The following is a 21752-nucleotide window of genomic DNA, read 5'->3' as shown; positions in this document are numbered from 1 at the left end:
GTGTCTTTCCCAAATGCGCCTCAAAGGGAAGGAACGTGCTGCCCTTTCTTCCATCCTATTGCTTGACACATGAATGTAGTGGCAGGTTGCCTGGCATGGGGATGTGGTGACAGGCCATCTTTGTTTATATTAGCAGTTCTACACTTTTTAAAAAGTAAAGCATAGCTGATTTACAATGTTGTACCAACTTTGGCTGTACAGCAAAGCAACTTCTTTATATTAGCTTCAGTCATGGTCTATCTATCCCAGGAGATGGGTGATGGGATAGAGTTCCCTGTGCTGTACAGCAGGACCTCACTGCTAATCCATTCCAAATGTAATCGTTTGCATCAACTAATCCCAAACTCCCAGTCCATCCCACTCCCTCCTGTCCCCGGCAACCACAAGTCTGCTCTCCATGCCCATGATCTGTTTCTGTTTTATAGCTGGGTTCACTTATGCCATATTTTAGATTCCACACATAAGTGATATCATATGGTATTTTTCTTTCTCTTCCTGACTTTCTTCACTTAGTATGCTAATCTCCAGTTGTACCCATGTTGCTACAGATGGCATTATTTCATTATTTTTTATGGCCACACAATATTCCATTGTAGAAATGCAGCACAGCTTCTTCCTCTGTTCCTTTGTTTATGGACATTTAGGTTGTTTCCGTGTCTTGGCTATCATGGGTGGCAGGCCATCCTGAATCATACAGGTGTGGGCATCAGCCCACATTCCACGGAGGGGATGTTGGAGTGAGAGCCAGCAGGGGTCCAGTGCCCATGGATCTGAGCTAGCATTCCAGTCCTGGGCTGGCTATCTCCTGCCTATTACATGAAAATGAAATAAAACTCCTATCTTGATTAAGTCACTGTTCATTTGGGTCTCTGGTATTCATGGCCAAACATATGTCTTTTTTTTTTTTTTTTGGTCTTTTTGCCATTTCTTGGGCCGCTCCCACGGCATATGGAGGTTCCCAGGCTAGGGGTTGAATCGGAGCTGGAGCTGCCAGCCTACGCCAGAGCCACAGCAACGCGGGATCCCAGCCACGTCTGCAACCTACACCACAGCTCACGGCAACGCCGGATCGTTAACCCACTGAGCAAGGGCAGGGACTGAACCCGCAACCTCATGGTTCCTAGTCGGATTCGTTAACCACTGCGCCACGACGGGAACTCCATATGTCTTACTTAATACAGCTGACCTGAGAATAAAGGCCCCAATTCCTCAGCCTGGTTCTCAAAGTCTTCCTTCTTGTTCTTTTGTGCCTGATCAATCCTCACCGTACAGAAACTGAAGGAATGGAACGAAGTGAGTGACCTCCTGTTCGTCACATCCTTCCCTTCTAGGCAAATGCAAACCCCTCTGGGTTGGGAAGAAAGGTCCATCGGGGTCAGGCTGGCAAACCATGGGATGGAGTGTGGGCTCCGAAATACCACTAGGGGAACAGTTTTTCATCCTCAAGGAAGACCATTTTTGCTGACACACTCCTTGAATCAAAGTAGATAAAGCTACTATGGCCCTCATCCCAGACTAATATAATCATCATCTTAGATGTCTCTGTCCCCAGGAGACTGAACTTCTTAAAGGCAGGAACTCTGCTTATTTCTCTCTTTCTGTTTTTGTTTTTTAGGGCCACACCCGTGGCATATGGAGGTTCCCAGGCGAGGGGTCGAGTTGAAGCTACAGCTGCCGGCCTACACCGCAGACACAGCAACGCCGGATCTGAGCCTCCTCTGCCATCTACACCACAGCTCACGGAGATGCCGGATCGCCGACTCACTGAGTGAGGCCAGGGATCAAACCTGAATTGTCACGGATACTAGTCGGATTCGTTTCTGCTGGGCCACAACAGGAACTCCACCTCTGCTTGTTTATCTTTACATCCCAACATAGCACAGTGTTTAGCACAAGACAGGATGGACATTAAAAAAACAAAAGAGAAACCCAGCTTTCCTGAGGACAGGCATGGTTTTAAAAAGCTAGTGGTAATGATAGTGCGGTTACGTAAAAACGTCCTTTTTCTAAGGAGGTTTATCCTCAAGGACTAAGGAGTGAAATCATGTCTGCACTTTCAAATGGCTGGCAAGAAAAAGTTTACTACCTGTATTTAGTCAGTTCTGATACAATGCTTGCTGAATTTGTGTAAACACAATTGATATATCTGGAAAAATGTATGCATAGGGAATTTCATATCTGCTTATGCAAGAGAGTCAATGCAATCTCAATCAAAATCCCCATAAGCTATTTGTGGATATTGACAAGTTACTTTTTTTTTTTTGGCTATTTTAGGGCTGTGTATGGAGGTTCCCTGGCTAGGGGTTGAATTGGAGCTGTAGCCGTGGGCCTACGCCACAGCAATCAATGCAGGATCTGAACCACGTCTGCAACCTACACCACAGCTCACGGCAATACCGGATCCTTAACCCACTGAGGCCAGGGATTGAACCCGCATCCTCATGGCTCCTTGTTGGGTACGTTAACTGCTGAGCCATGAAGTGAACTCCTGAAAAGTTTACTTCTAAAGTGTACGTGGAAAGGCAAAGACTGAAATTAGCCAACCCAAAACTGAAGAGGACTAAGACTACCTGATTTTAAGACTCACTATAAAGCTACAGGAATCAACACTGGGTTATTGGCAAAAGAACAGACCAATAGATCAATGGAACAGAACAGAGAGCCCAGAAATAGAGCCACACAAATACAGTCAACTCATCTGCCCAAGAAGCCAAGGTAATACAATGGGAAGAGAGAGAGGCTTTCCAACAGGTAGTAGTAGAACAAACGGATGTCCACAGGCCAAAAAAAAAAAAAAAAAATCTAGACACAGAACTTATACTTGTCGCAAAAACTAACTCAATATGAAGAGTATACCTAAATGTAAAATGCAAAAAATTATAAAATTTCTAGAAGATAACAAAGGGGAAAATCTAGGTGACCCTGGATTTAGTAATAAGTTTTCAGATACATCAAAAGCGTGATTCATGAAGAAAAAACTGGTAAGCTGTACTGTATTAAAATTAAAAATTTCTGATCTTTGAAAGATACTCTTAAGATTATAAAAAGACAAGCTAATAACAGGGTGAAAATACCTGCAAAAACACACCTGATAAAGTCTTATAACCAAAATACACAAAGAACTTAAGCTTAAACTCAACACGAAGAAGGCAAACATCCCAATTTTACAAATGAACAAAAGGTCTGAACAGACATCTCACCCAAGATGACAAATGCACATATGAAAACACACCCAACAGCCTATGTGCTTGAGGAACTGCAAATGAAAACGACATCCTGCTGCACACATATTAGAATGGGCAAAACCCAAAACACCGAAAACATCAAATGCTGCTGCTGCTGTGGACCAACAGGAACCTTCATCCATTGCTGGGGGGAGGGCAACATGGTACAGACACTTTGGAAGACAGCTGATGGTTTCTTACAAACTAAACATATTCTTACCATACAATCCTTCCTGATTATCCAAAGGATTGAAAAGTCCACACAAAGCCTGCACATTCATGTTTACAGCAGATTTATTTATAATTGCCAAAAACTGGAAGCAACCAAGATGTCCTTCAAAAAAGTGAATGGATTAAAAAAAAACAAAACAAAACTGTGGGATATCCATATAACAAACACTACTCAGCAATAAAAAGAAAGAAGCCACTAAAGCACAAAACAAAAAACAACAACAACAAGAAAAAGGAGGGAACTTAAATGCATACTGCCAAGTGAAAGAAGCCCATCTGAAAAAGCCGTGCTCTGTATAATTCCAACTATGTGACATTTTGGAAAGGAAAAATTATAGATAGTTAAAAAAAAAATCAGAAAAGCAGGATAAGTGGGGCATAAAGGCTTTTTAGGGCAGTGAAACTACTGTGTATGATATGATTATTGTAGATACATAACATTATGCATTTTTTGGAGTTCCCATTGTGGCTCAGTGGTAATGAACCTGATTAGTGTCCATGAGGACGTGGGTTCAATCCCTGGCCCCACTCAGTGGGTTAAGGATCCGGTGTTGCAGGGAAAGACTTGGCTTAGATCTCGCACTGCTGTGGCACAGGCTGGCAGCTATACCTCTGATTCGACCCCTAGCCTGTGAACTTCCATATACCCCATGGATGTGGCCCTAAAAAGAAAAGAAAAAAGAAAAAAAAATTACGCATTTTTCAAAATCCGCAGAATGAATGAACACCACAAAGAGTGAATCCTAATATAAACTCTGAACTTCAGGTAATAATAATGTGTAAATATCCGTTCATCAGTTGTAACAAATATATCACACTAAGGCGAGACGTCAATAATAGAGGTAATTGGGGGCGGGGAGTATAGAAAAACTGTACTTCCTGCTCAGTTTTCCTGTAATCCTTAAATTGCTAAAACAAATAAATTTATCAATTAAAAAAATCTAAAAGAAGAATTAAGCTGGGGTAGTAATGACATTGTGGTTATACAAGAAAATGGCCTTACTCTTAGGAAATTTTTACTGAAAGGTTTAGAAATGAAATGTCATGATGTCTGTGACTTACTTTGAAATAGTTCAGCCAAAAGAAAAAAAAAAAGGGGGGTAAATCTATACACAGTTCCGCTGGCTGAATTTGTTCCAAAGCAATTCATATATTCAGAATGAAGTTTCCTCAAAAAACGAGAGCTGCCATATGATCTAGCAATCCCACTCCTGGGTGTATTATCTGGACAAAACTGTAAGTCAAAAGATACATGCACCCCTATGTTCACAGCAGCACTGTTCACAAGAGCCAACACATGGGAACAACCTAACTATCCATCAAGTGATGAATGGATTAAGAAGATGTGGTACATATGTACAATGGAATGCTACTCAGCCGTAACAAACAACAAAATAATGCCATTTGCAGCAACATGCATGGAACCAGAGACTCTCATACTAAGTAAGCCAGAAAGAGAAAGACAAAAACCACATGATATCACTTATATGTGGAATCTAAAATATGCCATAGGAGTTTCCTTGCGGTGCAGCAGATTAGGGATCCAACAATGTCAATGCAGCAGCTCAGGTCCCTGCTGTGGCGTGGGGTTTTAGTCCCTGGTGTGGGAAGTTCCATATGCCGAAGTGCAACCACAAAAAAAAAAAAAAAATGCACGAATGAACTTACCTATGAGGAGTTCCTGTTGTGGCTCAGCAGAAACGAATCTGACTAGTATCCATGAGGATGCAGGCTTGATCCCAGGCCTCGCTCAGTAGGTTCAGGATCGGCATTGCCATGAGCTGTGGTGGTAGGTCGCAGATGTGGCTTGGACCTGGTGTTGCTGTGGCTGTGGTGTAGGCCAGCAGTTGCAGCTCCGATTCAACCCCTAGCCTAGGAATTTCCATAGACCATGAGTGTGGCCCTAAAAGACAAAAAAACCCAACCAACTAAACAAAAAAAATACAGCAGGGTACTTTAAAGAAGACCTGCTGTTCGCATAGGAAGGTGGGAGTTGGGAGGGTTGAGCTGTGAGTTATTGTGAAGCAGTGGAAGAGGACTTTGTGGAACTGGATGGAAAGTGTTCTAACACAGGAGCGTGGCTTGGGACTCACAGGGAACCAAGGTAGGAGGCCAGTGTTTGGGTGGCGTGAGTTTTGTGTATTTCTACAGCTGGGTGTAGTTTTCGGGATCTAAGTTGTAAACCTTGAGATCAAAATCAGAAATTCCCTACGATCAGGGTTTGTTGGTTTGTTTTTTAAATTGAGGTCTAGTTGATTTAGTGCTGTGTTCATTTCCGCTGTACAGCAAAGTGATTCAATTATACATATCAATACATTCTCTTTTATATTCTTGTCCATGATAGAGCACCTGCAGCCAGTCACTCAATAAATATTGGTGCAACATAACTTAGCAGCACGGGGCCAGAGCCCAGGCTCCTGCCAAGGACGGGGTTGGCAGCTCAGTTACCCAGAGAAGCTGGAGGGCGGTGCTGAGCCTGGCTATAGACGCTGAGGTGGTCTGAACCTGTGGGCCGGCACCTCCCAGAGCTGATGCTTCCGAAGCTCCTGTGCCAGGTGAGATACACTCTGTCCACTCTACGTACAGGGCTGCCTCTGGTCCCATCTCCGGTGCAATGTGAAATGACCACACCTCCAAGCACACTTGGGTTTCATCAACCACTGTTTCTCTAGGGAGAGTATGCATCAGCTGCCGCTGAGGCTGCCTGTTAGGAAACTGGTCTCAGAATACTGAAAGAGGAGAAAGCAATGATGTTGAACCCAAACAATCTCTTGCTAAGGGGAAATGTGTGACTTTCCTTCCTCCTTCTCTCCTTCCTTGTTGGGCGGTTCCCCAGCAAGAATTTCCTCTTGAGGTCTGGATTTCGCAAGGCCCTAGTACAGCATCTCTGAGCTCAAGAGTGGAGCTTTGCACCAGATCTCCCCTCTCCAGCATGGGCCTTGATTTAGCACTCTTTCCCTCAGCTTCTGCCCATCAGCATGGCCTAATTCTAATCAAGAAGTCAAAGGGGGTCCGATCTCAGGAATACGGGCAAGAATCCGGGGGTACTGTGGTCTCCGCTTCCGGAGGAGGCCACAAAGCCCAGAGATGGAAGAAACTTCAAAAAGGTTGCCTGGTTCAGACTCGAAGACCAGGAAAGCGAACAGCCCTTCTCACTTGAATTTGGTCTTTTTTTCTTTTTTCTTTTTACCGCCGCACCTACAGCATATGGAAGTTCCCAGGCTAGAGGGCAAATTGGAGCTGCACCTGCCAACCTACACCACAGCCCATGGCAATGCCAGATCCTTAACCCACTGAGCAAGGCCAGGGATTGAACCCGTGTCCTCATGGATACTAGTCAGATTCTTAGCCCGCTGAGCCACCATGGGAACTCCCTGGTCTCAGATAGTTTTAAATGGTCCTAAGGCCACTGAGGATGAGAGTATATCCAAAGAAAAGGAAGACAGAGTCAGTGGGAAGAAACCCGAGGTAGGGAGATATTCATCCTGGTGATTTCAAGTCAGCCATATGCCCATCGGTGGCTGAATTCCAATACATTAATTTTACATGGGAAAAAACTTTCCATTTCACAGGCCCGTATCACTTTACACCAGGCAGTGGTGTGGGAAGAAGCACAGGCACAGGCGGCAGGCAGAGCAGGCTTGCCTCTGGGCTCCGTCCCTCTCTGCTCGGGTCCCCTGTTTTTTTGCATCGTTACAGCAAAGACTATTGAAAGGACAACACAGCTCCTGGTCCAGAGTGGGCCCTCGGTAAGTGACAGGTGTTATGAGTCCCACTCCTCCTCTACTCCCCATTGACCTTCCAAGAGAAGACATGGAAGTCACGGCTGGTGACCACCTTCGCCCTGAAAACTGTGGGCAGTGAGTCACCAACGGCCTGTGGAAAAGTTTGCTGGAGTTCCTATTGTGGCTCAGTGGTAACGAACCCGACTTGTGTCCATGAGGATGTGGGTTCGATCCCTGGCTTGCTCAGTGGGTTAAGGATCCAGCATTGCCGTGAGCTGTGGTGTGGATCGGACGCCGATCGGATCCCCTGTGGCTGTGGCTGTGGTGTAGGCTGGCAGCTGTGGCTCCCATTCGATCCCTAGCCTGGGAACATCCATATGCCACACCTGTGACCCTAAAAAGCAAAAAAAAAAAAAAAAAGGCTTGCCAACATGGGAGTTAATGAGACAAACCACAGCTGTATTCCACTGACATCTGATAGAAAAGTAGAGAGGGCGGGCGTGGCGGGTGAATTAGTCCACGAGACTTTCTTGCCTTGGCTGGCAGAACCGGCCCTCTCTTGGCCTCTTTGAGCTGGCCATTGGTAGGACTGCTCTCTACATCTCAAGATGAAGCTCCAACTTTTCCACTCTCATTCTGCTGTGTCACTTTCCTGCCAGTGGCTGGAGCTGTTTGTTATTTGCACAAGTCAGATGACCTGGGCAGCCCTCCAAGCGATGCCTCAGACACCACACCTGGCCCTATCTCGCTGGGCCGCCGTGTCTCCATTGTTCAAAAGAAAAGGCTTGTATTTCGTTGACCACATGGAGAAATGTGTGGAGGTTAAAGTTAGTGGCTTCGAGTGATTTTAAATAGGACACTCATTTGACATGAACACAGGACCATTTAGCTGCACCAAATTAAATGGGGGTTTCGAGGCACTGGCCAGAGGTTGAGGAACAGGTAATGCATTTCTTGCCAGGAAGAACAATGGGAAAAGCCACATGATTTTCCTCAGCAGATTTTCCTGCCCTCAGCCATCTCAACACACACACACACGTCGGAATTTCCCCCCTGGACACCTACGAAATAACTCTGGGGAAAATGGAGCTGTTGAAAGTGAATCTCTTTTAAAGCAACAGTCCAATGAGGCAGAATTGCAGGCATCATACATTGCAGGTCCAAAGCTCTACCGGCCCCAGACCCCTGCACCAGTCCTCTGTCACATAGCAAGACAGCGGTGTCACCTTCAGAGAGGGCAGTGCGGGGGTGGGGAGGGGGCAGGCTGATTTCCAAGGGTGAAAACACCTTTTCCCTTAGGAAGCCGAGAGACGAAAAGAAATTTTACTAGAAACCCAAAGAACAGAATCAAAAGGAAAACTCAGAGCTCTGAATGATGGGTTGAACACAATGAAAAAGCAATATTTCGGCTGCCAACCTCTCCCGCTGGCTCGCACAGTCAGCATCTGGGCCTGGTTTCAATAGCAGCTTTGTCGCCCAGATGGCCAGCACCACCACCATCCCAGGGACTCCCTGCTCCAGATAAAGACTGAGTGTGTCAGTGAGTGAGCGAAAGAGAGAAAAGAGAGTGTGTGTCTCTGTGTGTGTGAGAAAGCCCCACCTCACTTGACCCTGAAGCCACTGGTCCTCACTTCATCTGTAGATCCAACAACCATAATTTTCAAACCGCGAGTCCAATGAAAATAACATTCTTTATGTCCCTACCCTCTGATTATTCCTGCGGTTGCCCAACCCAAAGCTTGTAACCAAAGGTATAGAAGAATTACTCTTATTCCCATACACTAGTCTGAAAATCACTGAGCATGTGTGCCTATTTATAATAGCCAAGACATGGAAGCAACCTCAATGTCCATTGACAGAGAAATAGATCAAGAAGATGTAGTACATGTATACAATGGAATATTACTCAGCCATAAAAAAGGGAAAGAATGGCATTTGCAGTTAATATGGATGGACTTAGAGATTATCATACTAAGTGTAGTCAAAGACAAATCTATATCACATATCATAAGTAGATCTAATAAAAATGATACAAAAGAACTTATTTATAGAACAGAAACTCACAGATTTCAAAATCAAACTTATGGTTTGATAGGTCTATAGGGGAAACCGTGGGGCAGAGGGGCAAATTAAGAGGGTTGGAATAACATATACACACTACTGTATAACACATAATTACAAGGACAGCACAGGGAAATGTACTCAATAGTTTGTAATAACCTTTATGGAAAAGGAATCTGAAAAGGATTTACTGCTCCCTCACATCCCCTCTCACACCCACTTTCAGCACACAGATCACTCACACCCTGACAGATGAACCATAGCTGTGACGTTCGCTCCTCCCCTCGCCCCTCTTGTACAGGTGCACGCATGCACACACTGATTAGATCCATGCCCACGGTCACCTGTACCAGGTGGGAAGATGAATGATGCCCATGGCCTGGGCGGTAAGTGCCTGGTGGGCTTAGGGAGAAGAAGGGAGCACCCAGGAAAGCATGGAGAACACAGCTAGGAGAGACATGGGGAGCAGACAGGCAGTCACAGAAACTCCAGACAAGTCCCTGGAAGAACGTCTGTGATTTTGGTAAAGAAGCCAGTATTCACTTTACTACTTTGGGGATCAGAGGCCAAGGCAGGCAAAAGTCTTGGTGACCCAAGATTAAACAGTAACACACGGCAGACCTGCCCCGGTAGCAGAGTGGGGAGGCTGCAGAACTAAAACCCAGAGATTTAAGTCTGGCCCCACTGAGCATAGGAAGGCCCACTTCTCACCTCTCCAGACCCTGATTTTCTCAACCCTCAAACAAGGGACACGCCTCGAGCTCTCTGAGGCCCTTATTCTAGCGTCAGCCTTTGAGGGAACCCCAGCAGCATGCATGCATTCGTTCCATCTTCTACTTTTAGAAGATGCGCCATATAAATTTTACTTGATATAGGTACTATCAGAATTCTTTTTACAGGAAGTAAAGTGCCATTTGGGATGGGGAAGATGACCAAGGAGAGATAAGTTATGGGCAGCAAACAGCAGCTTTGCAAAAACCAAAAACAAGACCATTAACCAAAGTTGAAAACACTCACCCTGCATGCCCCCCCGCCCCCCCACTCCCTCCTTCCCCCTCCTCTCCACTCCCTGCACAGAGAATGATACAAAGGGTTCAGGCAGTGTAGTATACTGGAAACCAGACTCAGAAGCAAGCAGTTACCAGCTAGTTAATATTTTCAAATTCCTTAATCATCCTTGGTCTGTTTGTTCACATATAAAGTGAGTATACACGACCGTCACAGTAGAATGGAGATGAGAATTAAATGAAACACCATTATAGTAAAATGCCTGCACAGAGTAAGGGTCCAGGTGTCAGATAAATCCCATCTTTCTGCACTAATCTTAATCTGAAAACCATTACAAATACACTTCTCAGGGACACACAAACACTCCATAAACACAAACTCACAAAACCACGCTTGCCAGCTCTGACAAGGCAGGCGGAGGGTCCTGGCTCTGCAGTGCTTTTCGCTTGTGTTAACTCTGTCTGTGGTTAGCGTAGGGTTTTTGCTTCTCCTCTCTAGCCTCTACTGCCAGGGCAATCACTGCGAGATCAGTAGCACGCCCTCTCCATTTCTTCTAATTACCCTTAACCGCTTCCCAGAACGAATTTCGAGCTCATGTCTATTTGCTGCAGGTGAAGGGGTAGGGCATAGGACTGTTAATTAGTTACAGTGTAGTATGTTTTTGTCTAACAATACAGGTTACTTTGGTCAAAAAAAGAACAGTAGTTTTTCTGTCTGGGAGTCCCAACCACATGCTAGTCAACCAGCCTATGTGATGAGCATTAAAAAAAGAAAGAAATAGAAACATATGCTCCATGCAAAAGGAGTTAGCACTATTTCATAAAACTCGTGTCTCACTTCTGAATGTGAGGGAACTGGTTGGGATGTAAAATTAATTTCATACGGTGGGTGACTGTCAAAAAAGTTTGAAAGCCATTGAGAGGAGGCCAAGGAACACAGAGGAGTCAAAAAGGCCTCGTCTCCCCACAGGTGACCCTTTTTCTTCCTGTGTCTTTAAAGCTCTGCCTGGGCACCTCTCTTCTGCCATCCCCAAATTCTCACCCTTGTCCCTCCCAGTCCATCGAATCCTATCAAGTTTTTCAGAATGGCTTCTACCAGGACAGAACTCCAGAAAGATGCTCCACATTCCAGCAGCTCCACGGGTGCTTAGGACAGAAAGACACACCTGGGTTTTCTTGAGCCCTAGAACCAAGACTACAGCGTTTCTCCCTCCCAGACTGAGAGGAGGGCCCTTTCCTGACCACCTGAGGCTTTCTGAGGGAGGAGACATTTGCTCATTTGCTTCGGATCCCCCAAGAAGTCTCTCGCCAGTAAAATAAATGCAGGTTTCCTTACTGGGCGGTTAGGCTAAAGACGATGTGAGCTAACTCTTTAATTCTCCAACCAAACCAGAAAGAGCCTACCTGAGAGACTTCTCTTTTAATGGGTCTCCAGCTTAATCCCTCTGTGCCACTCCTTAATGCTCCACGCGTTAATCCCTCAAAATAACGCTGTCAGAGAGCGTGAACTTGGCCGCTCCTCAAGCTACCCTGCAGGGAGGGGTGGGGAGCGAGGGTGGGAAGCCGAGAACCTGGAAGCTTAGGACGTTCCGTTTCAGAAGGAATTCACCTGGGGGGGCGTTCGCCTAAGAGGCGAAATCTTTGAACAGAGCCAGAAAAGAAAACAAAGCCAGCCTGCCTGTGGCCACCAACAGGATCCTCTATGACTGGAGAAGTGCAAACACGACTGTGGGGACGGGGGCGCGGAGGGGGTGTTTGCTGCGAGGCAGCGGGACTTCAAGGAGTCGAGTCGGGGGCGCAGGAACAAAGCCCCGCGCCCCGACCTCGCGGGGGCACCCCGCTTGCCCCGGGAAGCCCCGCGGGAGGGGAGGGGTGCAGGTGTGAGGGTGCGCGCGCAGCGAGCCCCTCCCCCTCTACCCCCAAGCCCGGTGTGGGGGGCGACCCTCTCCCCGCCCCCCCCCGTCCCGGAGAAGCTCTCACCCGAGCGGGGGTCGAAGGTGACCACGAACACGGCCACCACCTGGTCCTCCTCCACGTCGCCCAGCACTAGGCGCCCGGGCTGCAGCAGCACCTCGGAGGGACCCAGCTCCTCCGGCTCCCGCCTCCTCGGCGGCTCCGCGGCCACCCGGCCGCCCCCGCCGCCGCCGCCCCAGCCCCGGCCTCCAGCCTGCGGGTCCGGGGCCAGCGGCGGGGAGACGGCGGGGCCCTCGGCCCAGCGCAGCAGCGGCGCCGCGTCGCCCCGCTCCACCATGGCGAGGAGGCGAGGAGGAGCCGCGGGCGGCGAGGGGCGGGCGCAGGGGCGGGCTGCGGGAACTCCCCTCGCCGGGCGGCCGGGCGGCCGGGCCTCGCCGCCGCCGCCGCCGCCGCCGCCGCCGGGGCCGCACCTGCCTCGGGCCGCCCCGCCCCTCGCCCGCCCACCCGGCGCCGCTTTCCGATCCCGCGGGAGAAGGCGTCCTCCCCCTCAGGCTTCGCGCACCTGGGTGCCTGGTTTGAGATTTCACCGATGCCTGTGTGTGTCGGGTATAGGAAAAGTGCGGTGACATGGACTCGAGCCCCTTGGACCTGGCTACCTGTGCCTTCTCACCTAGGATTCCGTGGGATGACTGTGCCTCCGTGATTTGTTATACGCCACCTTTATTTTGAAAGTCCCCTGGTCATATGGACCGTGATGGATTTGTGTTACATAACCCTGGCTGTGTGGCCAGAGCTACCGCCGTGTTGGCAGTGAGGCAGAAGAGGGGAGCCTCGGCTGCCTGCCGGCTGCGTTGTTTGCGATTGAGATGTGGCACGATCTCCTGAAGCTGTGGGCTTTGGTATCCGGCCTGGAGTAGATGGGTGTGTACCACCCAGTCGGTGTGCCCTTGAATGATCTGGATAATGCCTGGCCCTGCCCTTCCTGGACTCTCCCTGGAGCTCCCCATCCATTTCAGTGACTATACAGAGAGGTCGTGGACGGTCACCTAGTTGCCCTTGGAGGGGTGGGGGAGAAGTTGAAGTAAATGTAGCCATGATGAAAGCAGTCCCTATTCTTTGGGGTAAAACATAGGTTCTTTATTGTTATCGCATAGATTTTTAGGGTTTTTTGATCTGGAAGTAACAGCCTTGGGAAAAGGGGTTAAATCATATTAGCACTGCATGTCTGGCACATAGATATGATGCTTCATTAACCAACACCCCCAACACTTGGTGTATAAACCCACTGGGTCCTTCTGTGAGCAGAGAAACCCCAGGCCTTCCCCAACCTTGGAGGAACTGGGTGTTGGAATAAGTCTCTCTCCTCTCCTAATTCTTTTTCATTATTTTAATGGCTATTCCTGTTTCTTTTTCCCACCCCCCCGCCATTACTTAACCACCAGATTCGCCCCAAGGGATGAGGTATTTAAAATGCTATTTCTAAATATAAAATAGAGGTTCACAGAAAATTTTTAATCCCTTTCCAAAGCCATCAGCTTTAGTCTGACTTTCCCTTTCCCCCTAAGGGACTTCCTTTTCCTGATCTTTGGTGGGAACCCCCTCCTAATCCCCTAGTTCAATATCCTCAAACTGTATATCAGGAATTAAACTCATAATCTCTATCTCACTAGATTTTCTATATAAACAGAAGATCAAAATGTCCAAACCTAAACCTAGCTTCTTTTCCAATCTTCATTTAAGCATGTGTTCTGGCTCACCAGCCATCACGTCAATCTTCAGACCCTAGAGCCTTGCATAACGGGTGTTCAACACCCACTGCGCCACAGCGGGAACTCCTCTCTTTATTCTTTTTTAAAAAATATTCAGCTGTTTCTCCGAAACTATTTTTCCATGTGAAATTTAAAATCATTTTATCCAGTAGCCCAAAAAATGTGAGATTCTTTTTTTCATTTCAAACTGCATGAGAATAACAGTCGACCTCTAAACAGGTGTGAAACCACTTCTCCAGGGGTTATTTTCAGCTGTAAATACTACAGTACTACACCATGTGTGGCTGGTTGAAAGCACAAATGTAGAACCAGGAGTTCCCGCCCTGGCACAGTGGAAACGAATCTGACTAGGAACCATGAGGTTGCAGGTTTGATCCCTGGCCTCACTCAGTGGGTTAAGGATCCGGTGTTGCCATGAGCTTTGGCGTAGGTCGCAGATGTGGCTCAGATCTGGCGTTGCTGTGGTTCTGGCCTAGGCCAGCAGCAACAGCTCTGATTAGACCCTTAGCCTGGGAACTTCCACATGCCGCGGGTGCGGCCCTGGGAAAAAAAGAAAAAAAAAAAAAAAAAAGGACAAAAAACCCCCACCAAAAACAAATGTAGAACCATGGATAGATACTTCAGCTCTGGAGAACAGACTGAGTTACATGCGGATTTTCGACTTCCTAGAGGATGGTACCCCAACTCCCGCATTGTTCAAGGGTCGTCTATACATATTTACTGGAGAAGGATCAGCGTCTTTATATAACTAAGCCATTTTATTCTGTCAGGAACAGACTTCCATCCACACAAGGAACAGATTACCCTTGCCTCCAGGATCAGTGTGCATAAAAAATTGACCAGGGCAAATACTAGTGGTCCAGACAGGAGTCCAGATTGTTGGACAAGCTGGGGTGTGATGGGGTGAGACTAAGAATGTGAATGGAGAAGAACAAAACATATTCCCACCTCATGTGTCCCATGAACTTGAGCCCTACAGTCAATACTAAGGACCCAAAGCCCAGGGCAGCCAGAGGTATCCTGGGGCATTTGATCTGTTCCAGGCTCCTGACTTTGTCATATTTTATTCGTTAGACCACACAGCTATGATGTCAACCCTCATGTTTCCCTTATCTGCTCTCCACTCATCTGTGCTGCAGACACACAGCAAATCACACACTACAGAGGCTGAACTCAGGTTGAGCCAGAAATGGTATAGGGATTAATAAGATAGGATATATATTCAAAGTTACCAAGTTATTTAAAGCCAACACATCCCTTCCTTTTAGGCCTCTGAAATTTGCAATGGAGTTGAAAATTAAACATGTGAAACCTCATAAAAGGTATCTGTCCTGCAGTCCATCCTGAGGGCACACAGGAGGCATAGTGTGTGCCTTGATTCACAGCACCTACTGTGTGCCAAGCCCTGTTCCAGATAATGGAAAAAGAGCATCAAGCATGACTTAAGTTTCTATCCTCCTGGAATTGAGATTCTACTGGGGGTAAAAAAAAAAAAAAAAAAAAAAAAAGGAGGAGTTCCTGCCATGGCCCAGTGGAAACGAATCCAACTAGGATCCATGAGGACTCAGGTTCGATCCCTGGCATCGCTCAGTGGGCCAAGGATCCAGCGTTACCATGAACTGTGGTGTATGTAGGTCACAGATATGGCTCGGATCTGGTGTTGCTGTGGCTGTGGTGTAGGCCGGCAGCTCTGATTCGACCCCTAGCCTGGGAATTTCCAGATGGCACAGGTGAGGCCCTAAAAAGCACCCCCCCAAAAAACAAGAGATTCTACTGGGGGTGAAATGGGAGAGAAAATTTTTTAAATGAACCATTGAATCTATAAATGTATGACATAGTGCTAACGGCTGTGGAGAAACTTGAAATAGGGTAAGGGACCACAGAATGGGTGTCGGAGAAGACCTCTCTGATAAGTGACCTCTAAGCAGATGCCTAGAGGAAGCGATGGGGTGAGTGAGATGCGTGCAAAAGATTTTGGTGTCTGAAGGAACAGTGAGGAGACTTGGGCAGAACGTGGGGGGAGGGACAGCAGGTGTCAGACAGGTTGTGGGGTGGGTCCTCGGGCCCTCGGGCCTCCGTAGAGGAGCTGGGGCGTCTTCTGAGTGAAATGGGAGGCATGGAGTTTCCAAGTGCGGGATCCTTGGATCCCTTTGGCTGCTGGGTGGAGAATAGACAGCAGCGAGGCCAGGGGGAAGGCAAGGGAAGCCAGACGGAGGAGGCTGACAGAACTGAAGGAAGGGCTTGTAGACTGGATGCACCGAGCAGGGAAAGGGAGCAGTCAAGGGTCACGCCCAGATGGCTGGCTGTCCCATTCTCCGGGAGAGAGACGGAAACACTGCTGGAGGAGCAGGTTTGGTAGGAAAGATCAGGAGTCTGGTTTCAGACCCGGTGAGCCTGAGACGTCTGTTAGGCAACCAGACGGAGAGACTAGGCAGCTGTGAGTCTGAAGTTCAAGAGCGATGTTTGTCATGCAGATACACACTCAAAGGTCACCAGCTCACAGACAGGGTTTAAAGCCACAGGCTGATGACATTCCAAGGAAATGAGTGTCCATAAAGCCTAGTTTGGGGGAACTGAGCTCAGGGACCTCCAGAGTTCAGAGGTTAGGAAATGAAGAAGAGTGAGCAAAGTGATTCAAGCACTTTCTGGATAGATATATGTGTACGTGTGTGTGTGTGTGTGTATTTAGGTATGTATATGTATACATAGTTACCTGACACAAAACTTTAGGTGTTATGTATGTGTGTGTATGTATATATGTGTGTACATATATGTATACACATTTACCTGATACAAAACTTTAGGTGTTACGTATGTGTGTATATGTTTATGTATGTATATGCATGTGTACATATGTTTGCATATGTATGTATATATATTTACTTGGTAACAAAACTTCAGGTGTTATTTTGAACATTTTAATAAGTAGCTATCTGTGGCAAAGAGCAAATAATCAAATAACCCAACTGCATGCAGGACATTAAATGAGCAGCATTTTCCTCCTCCTCCAACCCCCCAACCCCGCACCCTCTTCTGAGAGATGACCATTCTGACAGTTTCTGTCTTTGGAGTTTCCGGTGGTAACCTTCTGTGGAAGAGCTTTAATTCCTAATCACACTCCAAAAAAAATTACTACAAGTTTGCTTTGCCTCATTTGATGAAGGCAAAACTTCAGTGTGGGGGTCTTTATTTATTTCATTTTTTTAAGGGCTTCACCTGTGGCATATGGAAGTTCCCAGGCTAGGGGTCGAATCAGAGCTACAGCTGCCAGCCTATACCACAGCCATAGCAACATGGGATCCTTATACCACTGAGCAAGGCCGGGGATCGAACCTGCATCCTCATGGATACTGAGTATTGGGATGTCAGGTTAGAACTCCGTCCCTAAGAAGAACACTGTCTTGTGAGTGGACAGTAGCATGTCTCTATTATAAGAGCTTCTTTAATGAATATTCTCTAGTTCTAACAAGCGGGAAATTTTGGCAAGAGAAGCAATTCATTAGAATCTGATTTATTGATTACATAGATTTATAGCAGATTTCAAATTAGTAGCTTAATCTAAGGATTTTCCCCAATGGCACCAAAGTATTCATGGGGGAAAGGACATATCATCGGTGACCTGCTCTAAAATATTCCAGCAGCCGCCTCCAACAAAGCTGCAGATATGAATGAAACAAGACTGCAAAACTGCTCCCAATTTTCAAGGCTAGGTTCCTGGTACATCGGGACTCATTACACTATATTTTCTCTTGGTGTCGGAACATTTCCACAAGAAAAAGCAAAACGAGGAGATCCCGCTGTGGTTAAGAATCTGACTACAGCATCTTGACTCACCGCGGAGGTGTGGGTTTGATTCCCTGGCCTACTGTGCAATGGGTTAAACGATCCTGTGTTGCCGAAGTTGTGGCTCAAACTGAATCCCGGGCTCCGGGAACTTCCATATGCTGTGGGTGTGGCCTTAAAAAAATAAATAAAAGAAAAAGCAAAATGACAAGAAGAAAAGTATTCACGATAGACTCGTAGGCTTTCAAATGACCTCCAGCTTTATTCTACCTGGTCCATGATCTTTCCTTGGACTCTTCCGCTGGGACTGCTACTCACTTACAGGTGTGAAAGCACACTGAAATGAGAAACAGGGTAGCCAAAGATCAAGTGCTGTTCGGGATTCTTGTAAATGATTGACGTGATTCTCACTAGATTCACCACTGACAGGTGCGGCTTCTGTGTGCTCTCTCTTGGTGGTGGGACGAGACCAAGAGAAGGTCCCTCTCTCTCCTGGCACCACAGTGTGCTGACAGCTGTCCTCATGGAAAGAAAGCTGCTGGGAGTCAGGAGCACTTGAGACCCCTGCTGGGATGGGTCCACGCCCAGGGCGGCCACACCCATCTGCACCTGCTCCCAGTCCAGGCTGCTGAAGGACCCGTTCGGGAAGCTGACCCATGCACGTCAGCGGTGAACATGTTCTGCTTTTCTCTAAGATGTTGCAAACCTTCCCCCGAGGGGTTGACGCAACGCTTCTGGTTGTGATGCGAGATTGGGCAAGATAAGGGCCAGGAAGCGGGAGGGACCTTAGAGGTAGCACTGCCTGGTCCCCAGTGAGCTGGAGATGTTCCTTCGTATGTCGACGAGGCCCATGGGCCCTTGTCCGAGGACCCTGACTGATGTCCTGGTGCCCGCATGCTCTACACGCACATCCTGGGCACGTGCCAACTTCCCTTCTCCATCACCCTCACGTTCCCTCGCGTTCTCCCCAGTCTTCAGAGCCCAGGCCCAACAGCCTGAGGCCCAGAGAGTTGCCTTCGGCCTCTGCCAGCTTCAAGCCTCCACTTCCCTTCCTGGAGTCTGCCAGCTTCCCAGAAAGCCTGGCAGTAAAAAAGTCCATTTCTTATGGGAAACCGGACCTCCTGAGGGTTCCCAATAGGGTGGTCCCATCAAATATACCATAATCCAACACTGGTATTTTTTTCAGTCTAGAATGACTCGATCGTAATTCAGTCTTCAATAAATACTATGTAGAACTTCACTTTGGTTTGTTCAAGCATTTTTAATGTTTTTTTCCCTCCTGACTGAGGAGACAATCAGACTAGCAGGTCCCTCCTAGGAACAACAGAGTCTCAAACAAATACCTCATTTTCCACAGCCTTAACTTTTACTTCTGCAAAGAAACAGTCTACCTCGGAGGTAAATACAGGTTTCTACCTCTTGCAAACTCAATTTGAATTAGCTGGATTTTCCTGCTCCTGTCCTTCCCACCTGTGTTTCAAGGCCTCAGAACTGCGCTTTGGTCACCATGGAGCTCTGATTCTGGAAGCTTTCTCATCACTCGGCAGTGTCTGCAGAAAGAGAACTTCCCTAAGCACACAGCGTGGGGAACTCAGGTCTGAGATGCAAAGCCGACTTTCCTCCTTGGGCATCTTCCTCCCGGGCACCTGACTTTCCTGTTGCAGAAATCTATGTTGCAATAAAAAAAACATCCAAAATTTTAAAAAGTCAAATACAGAGTATTTGTAAGCAAAACTGAGCAATATGAATTTTATTTCCCCAGCCCATTCAAAAACAATTTGTGGAACACTTACAAGGTGTCCCACACTAAGGGGAAAATTCCCCCCCCCCTTTACCACTATTGCCACAGATTACCTGGGGTCCCCTTTTGACATTTCATCTCAACTCTGAGGTCAAGCTTTTCACCTGGCATGGATGCCTGTGGTATCAACATACGCCAAAGCAAGGATGGTGTCTTTCACAATGTGAAGAGGCCCAGAAAAGAGTAAAGCATGACGCCCAAAAGAGTGGGGCTGGGGACCAAAGGCCAGGCATCCCCTTGGGCCATCGAGGTCAGCAGCTACCCAGTTCTCATCATTCTGTTTTCCAAACGGGGCGTCTCCTTTTTGTACTTGTTACTAGAGATTTCACACTCGGAAGCCTGAACCACGATCATCTGCCGACAACACACGGCAGGCGAATGGTGCAAGTTTCTGATAGAATTACTGCTGATAACATACGACCTAAGTCATCCCGATGGCCCAGCTGCCGCCCTGGGCAAACAGTGTGCGGTCATAAATCACAGGTAACTGATCACAGGCAGGCGGTGTTGGGGAAAAGCAACCTGGTCTGTCTGGGTAACACCCAACACACCAGCCCCCGTCCTCGGCCTGCAGGCCTGTGACACAGTCCGAGTGTTTGGGGTTAGTCCCACGCTGCCTGAGAACAGAGCCAGTTTCCAGTGGGCCTGGAGAGGCGAGAATGCCTAGCCATGGCCCTGGAGAGGGGAAAACTGATCAACTCCAAGACTGAGGTGAAAGAATTAGGTCACACGGCCTGCTGACTTGTAAATAAGAAACACATTCCAAAGCCCAGAGTCTCTCAATAGGAATGCCTTTTTTTCTTTTTCTTTCTGTCTTTTCAGGGCCGCTCCCGTGGCATATGGAGGTTCCCAGGCTAGGGGCGAATCAGAGCTGTAGCAGCCGGCCTACACCACAGCCACAGCAACACCGGATCCTTAACCCACTGAGCGAGGCCAGGGATCAAGCCCGTAACCTCATGGTTCCTAGTCAGATTTGTTTCCCCTGCACCCCGACAGGAACTCCAAAATAGGAATTTCTTTACTGGCCTCCTTTCCCTGTTGACTCTACTTCCCTTGGCCCCCGTGGGATGCCGAACCTCCGACAGAGGTGAGCAGTGAGCTACTGCGTGCTATGCGCAATACTGTAGCCCCTGCTGAGGGACTGGGGCAGTTTAGGAGGGACTGGGAAGGTCAGAGGGAGGACTGGGTGTGCGCGCCAAAGAGCTGGAGCGTAGGAAGGCGTTTAGCTGCGAGAACACGTTCACATATCCCCAGTTAAGAGTTTTCACTGGGAGTCACCACCTCACGCCTTCGGGCTGGAGATGGGAAAGGAGTGAGTGAGGCAGGAGACGGGGCGGAGGGGTTGGGGAAGAGAGAGAAGGTGGAAGACGGGTGACAGGCAGTCTTGACCCGAAGACCATCAAGAGAAGGGACCCAACGTTTGTTTCAGCCAACACTGAGCTCGTCCTCAGCGCCTCTCTCTCTTCGGGTCCACGGCTGTTGTGCAAATAACTCCTCCTGTTCGGTGCCTCCAGCATCTTGTCTCCCCCGAGGACACGGAGAGGCTTGTCTCTATCATTTCCCTTTGCCATGGACTGCCTTTCCTATGGTTTCTCCTACAAAGTATTGGTGACTATTTTTTTTTTTTTGTCTTTTTAGGGCCGCACCCTCGGCACATGGAGATTCCCAGGCTAGGGGTCGAATTGGAACTGTAGCTGCCAGCCTACACCACAGCCACAGCCACGCCAGATCCTTAACTCACTGAGCAAGGCCAGGGATCGAACCTGAGTCCTCGTGGGTGCTAGTCAGGTTCGTTTCCACCTGAGCCATGACAGGAACTCCAACTTTTTTTTTTTTCTTCAGAGTTTTTTACCCTCCCCATGGGTGTTACCTGAGAAAGAAACTGAATAGTGTGTGATAAAGATATCTAAACAGTAAGAAAACATTTTACAAAATAAGCCATTTGGGGGCCAAAGAAATTGCCATTTTCAAGTGATACATATCTGTTTCTATGTGTGGCTGATCTTTCTACTGCTCCCTTTTTAATGTAAAAATGTATCAGATGCCCCAAAAGCTTTAATTCCTAACACCTAGTGGGTGCAGGGCATGGAGGTGCCTGAGTGAGGGCAGGTGTGTTCGGCAAAGATCTCAGGTGTGTCTCTTAGGAAAACGAACTCCAGCCAAGATATGTTAGCGGCTGTTCAAGGAGCATCATGACATCCAGGTGATGCTGGATTCTAATGACCTGCTGTCAGCCA

The 21752-nt window shown here is 47.7% G+C and overlaps 1 protein-coding gene and 1 long non-coding RNA gene across 5 annotated transcripts in view; both read right to left on the bottom strand.

Annotated features, from left to right (window-relative positions):
- The window catches only part of DENND11 (DENN domain containing 11), a 57027-nt gene extending 44494 nt beyond the window's left edge, over positions 1–12533 (bottom strand). Inside the window, exon 1 of the mRNA XM_047763180.1 lies at positions 12229–12533. Coding sequence (XP_047619136.1) covers positions 12229–12499 — 271 coding nt within the window. The 5' untranslated portion in view covers positions 12500–12533. The remainder of the gene's footprint in view (positions 1–12228) is intronic.
- A 4893-nt stretch (positions 12534–17426) lies between these two features.
- Positions 17427–21752, bottom strand: part of LOC125117260 (uncharacterized) — a 33056-nt gene continuing 28730 nt past the window's right edge. For all 4 annotated transcript variants that reach the window (XR_007132558.1, XR_007132560.1, XR_007132559.1 and 1 more), the window contains one exon: positions 17427–19382. This is a non-coding gene — a long non-coding RNA (uncharacterized LOC125117260). The remainder of the gene's footprint in view (positions 19383–21752) is intronic.

This window comes from Phacochoerus africanus, chromosome 16 (genome assembly GCF_016906955.1).
Source record: "Phacochoerus africanus isolate WHEZ1 chromosome 16, ROS_Pafr_v1, whole genome shotgun sequence".
Classification (NCBI taxonomy): domain Eukaryota; kingdom Metazoa; phylum Chordata; class Mammalia; order Artiodactyla; family Suidae; genus Phacochoerus; species Phacochoerus africanus.
Note: the sequence above shows the minus strand (reverse complement) of the source record. Positions and strands in the feature narration are given on the sequence as shown.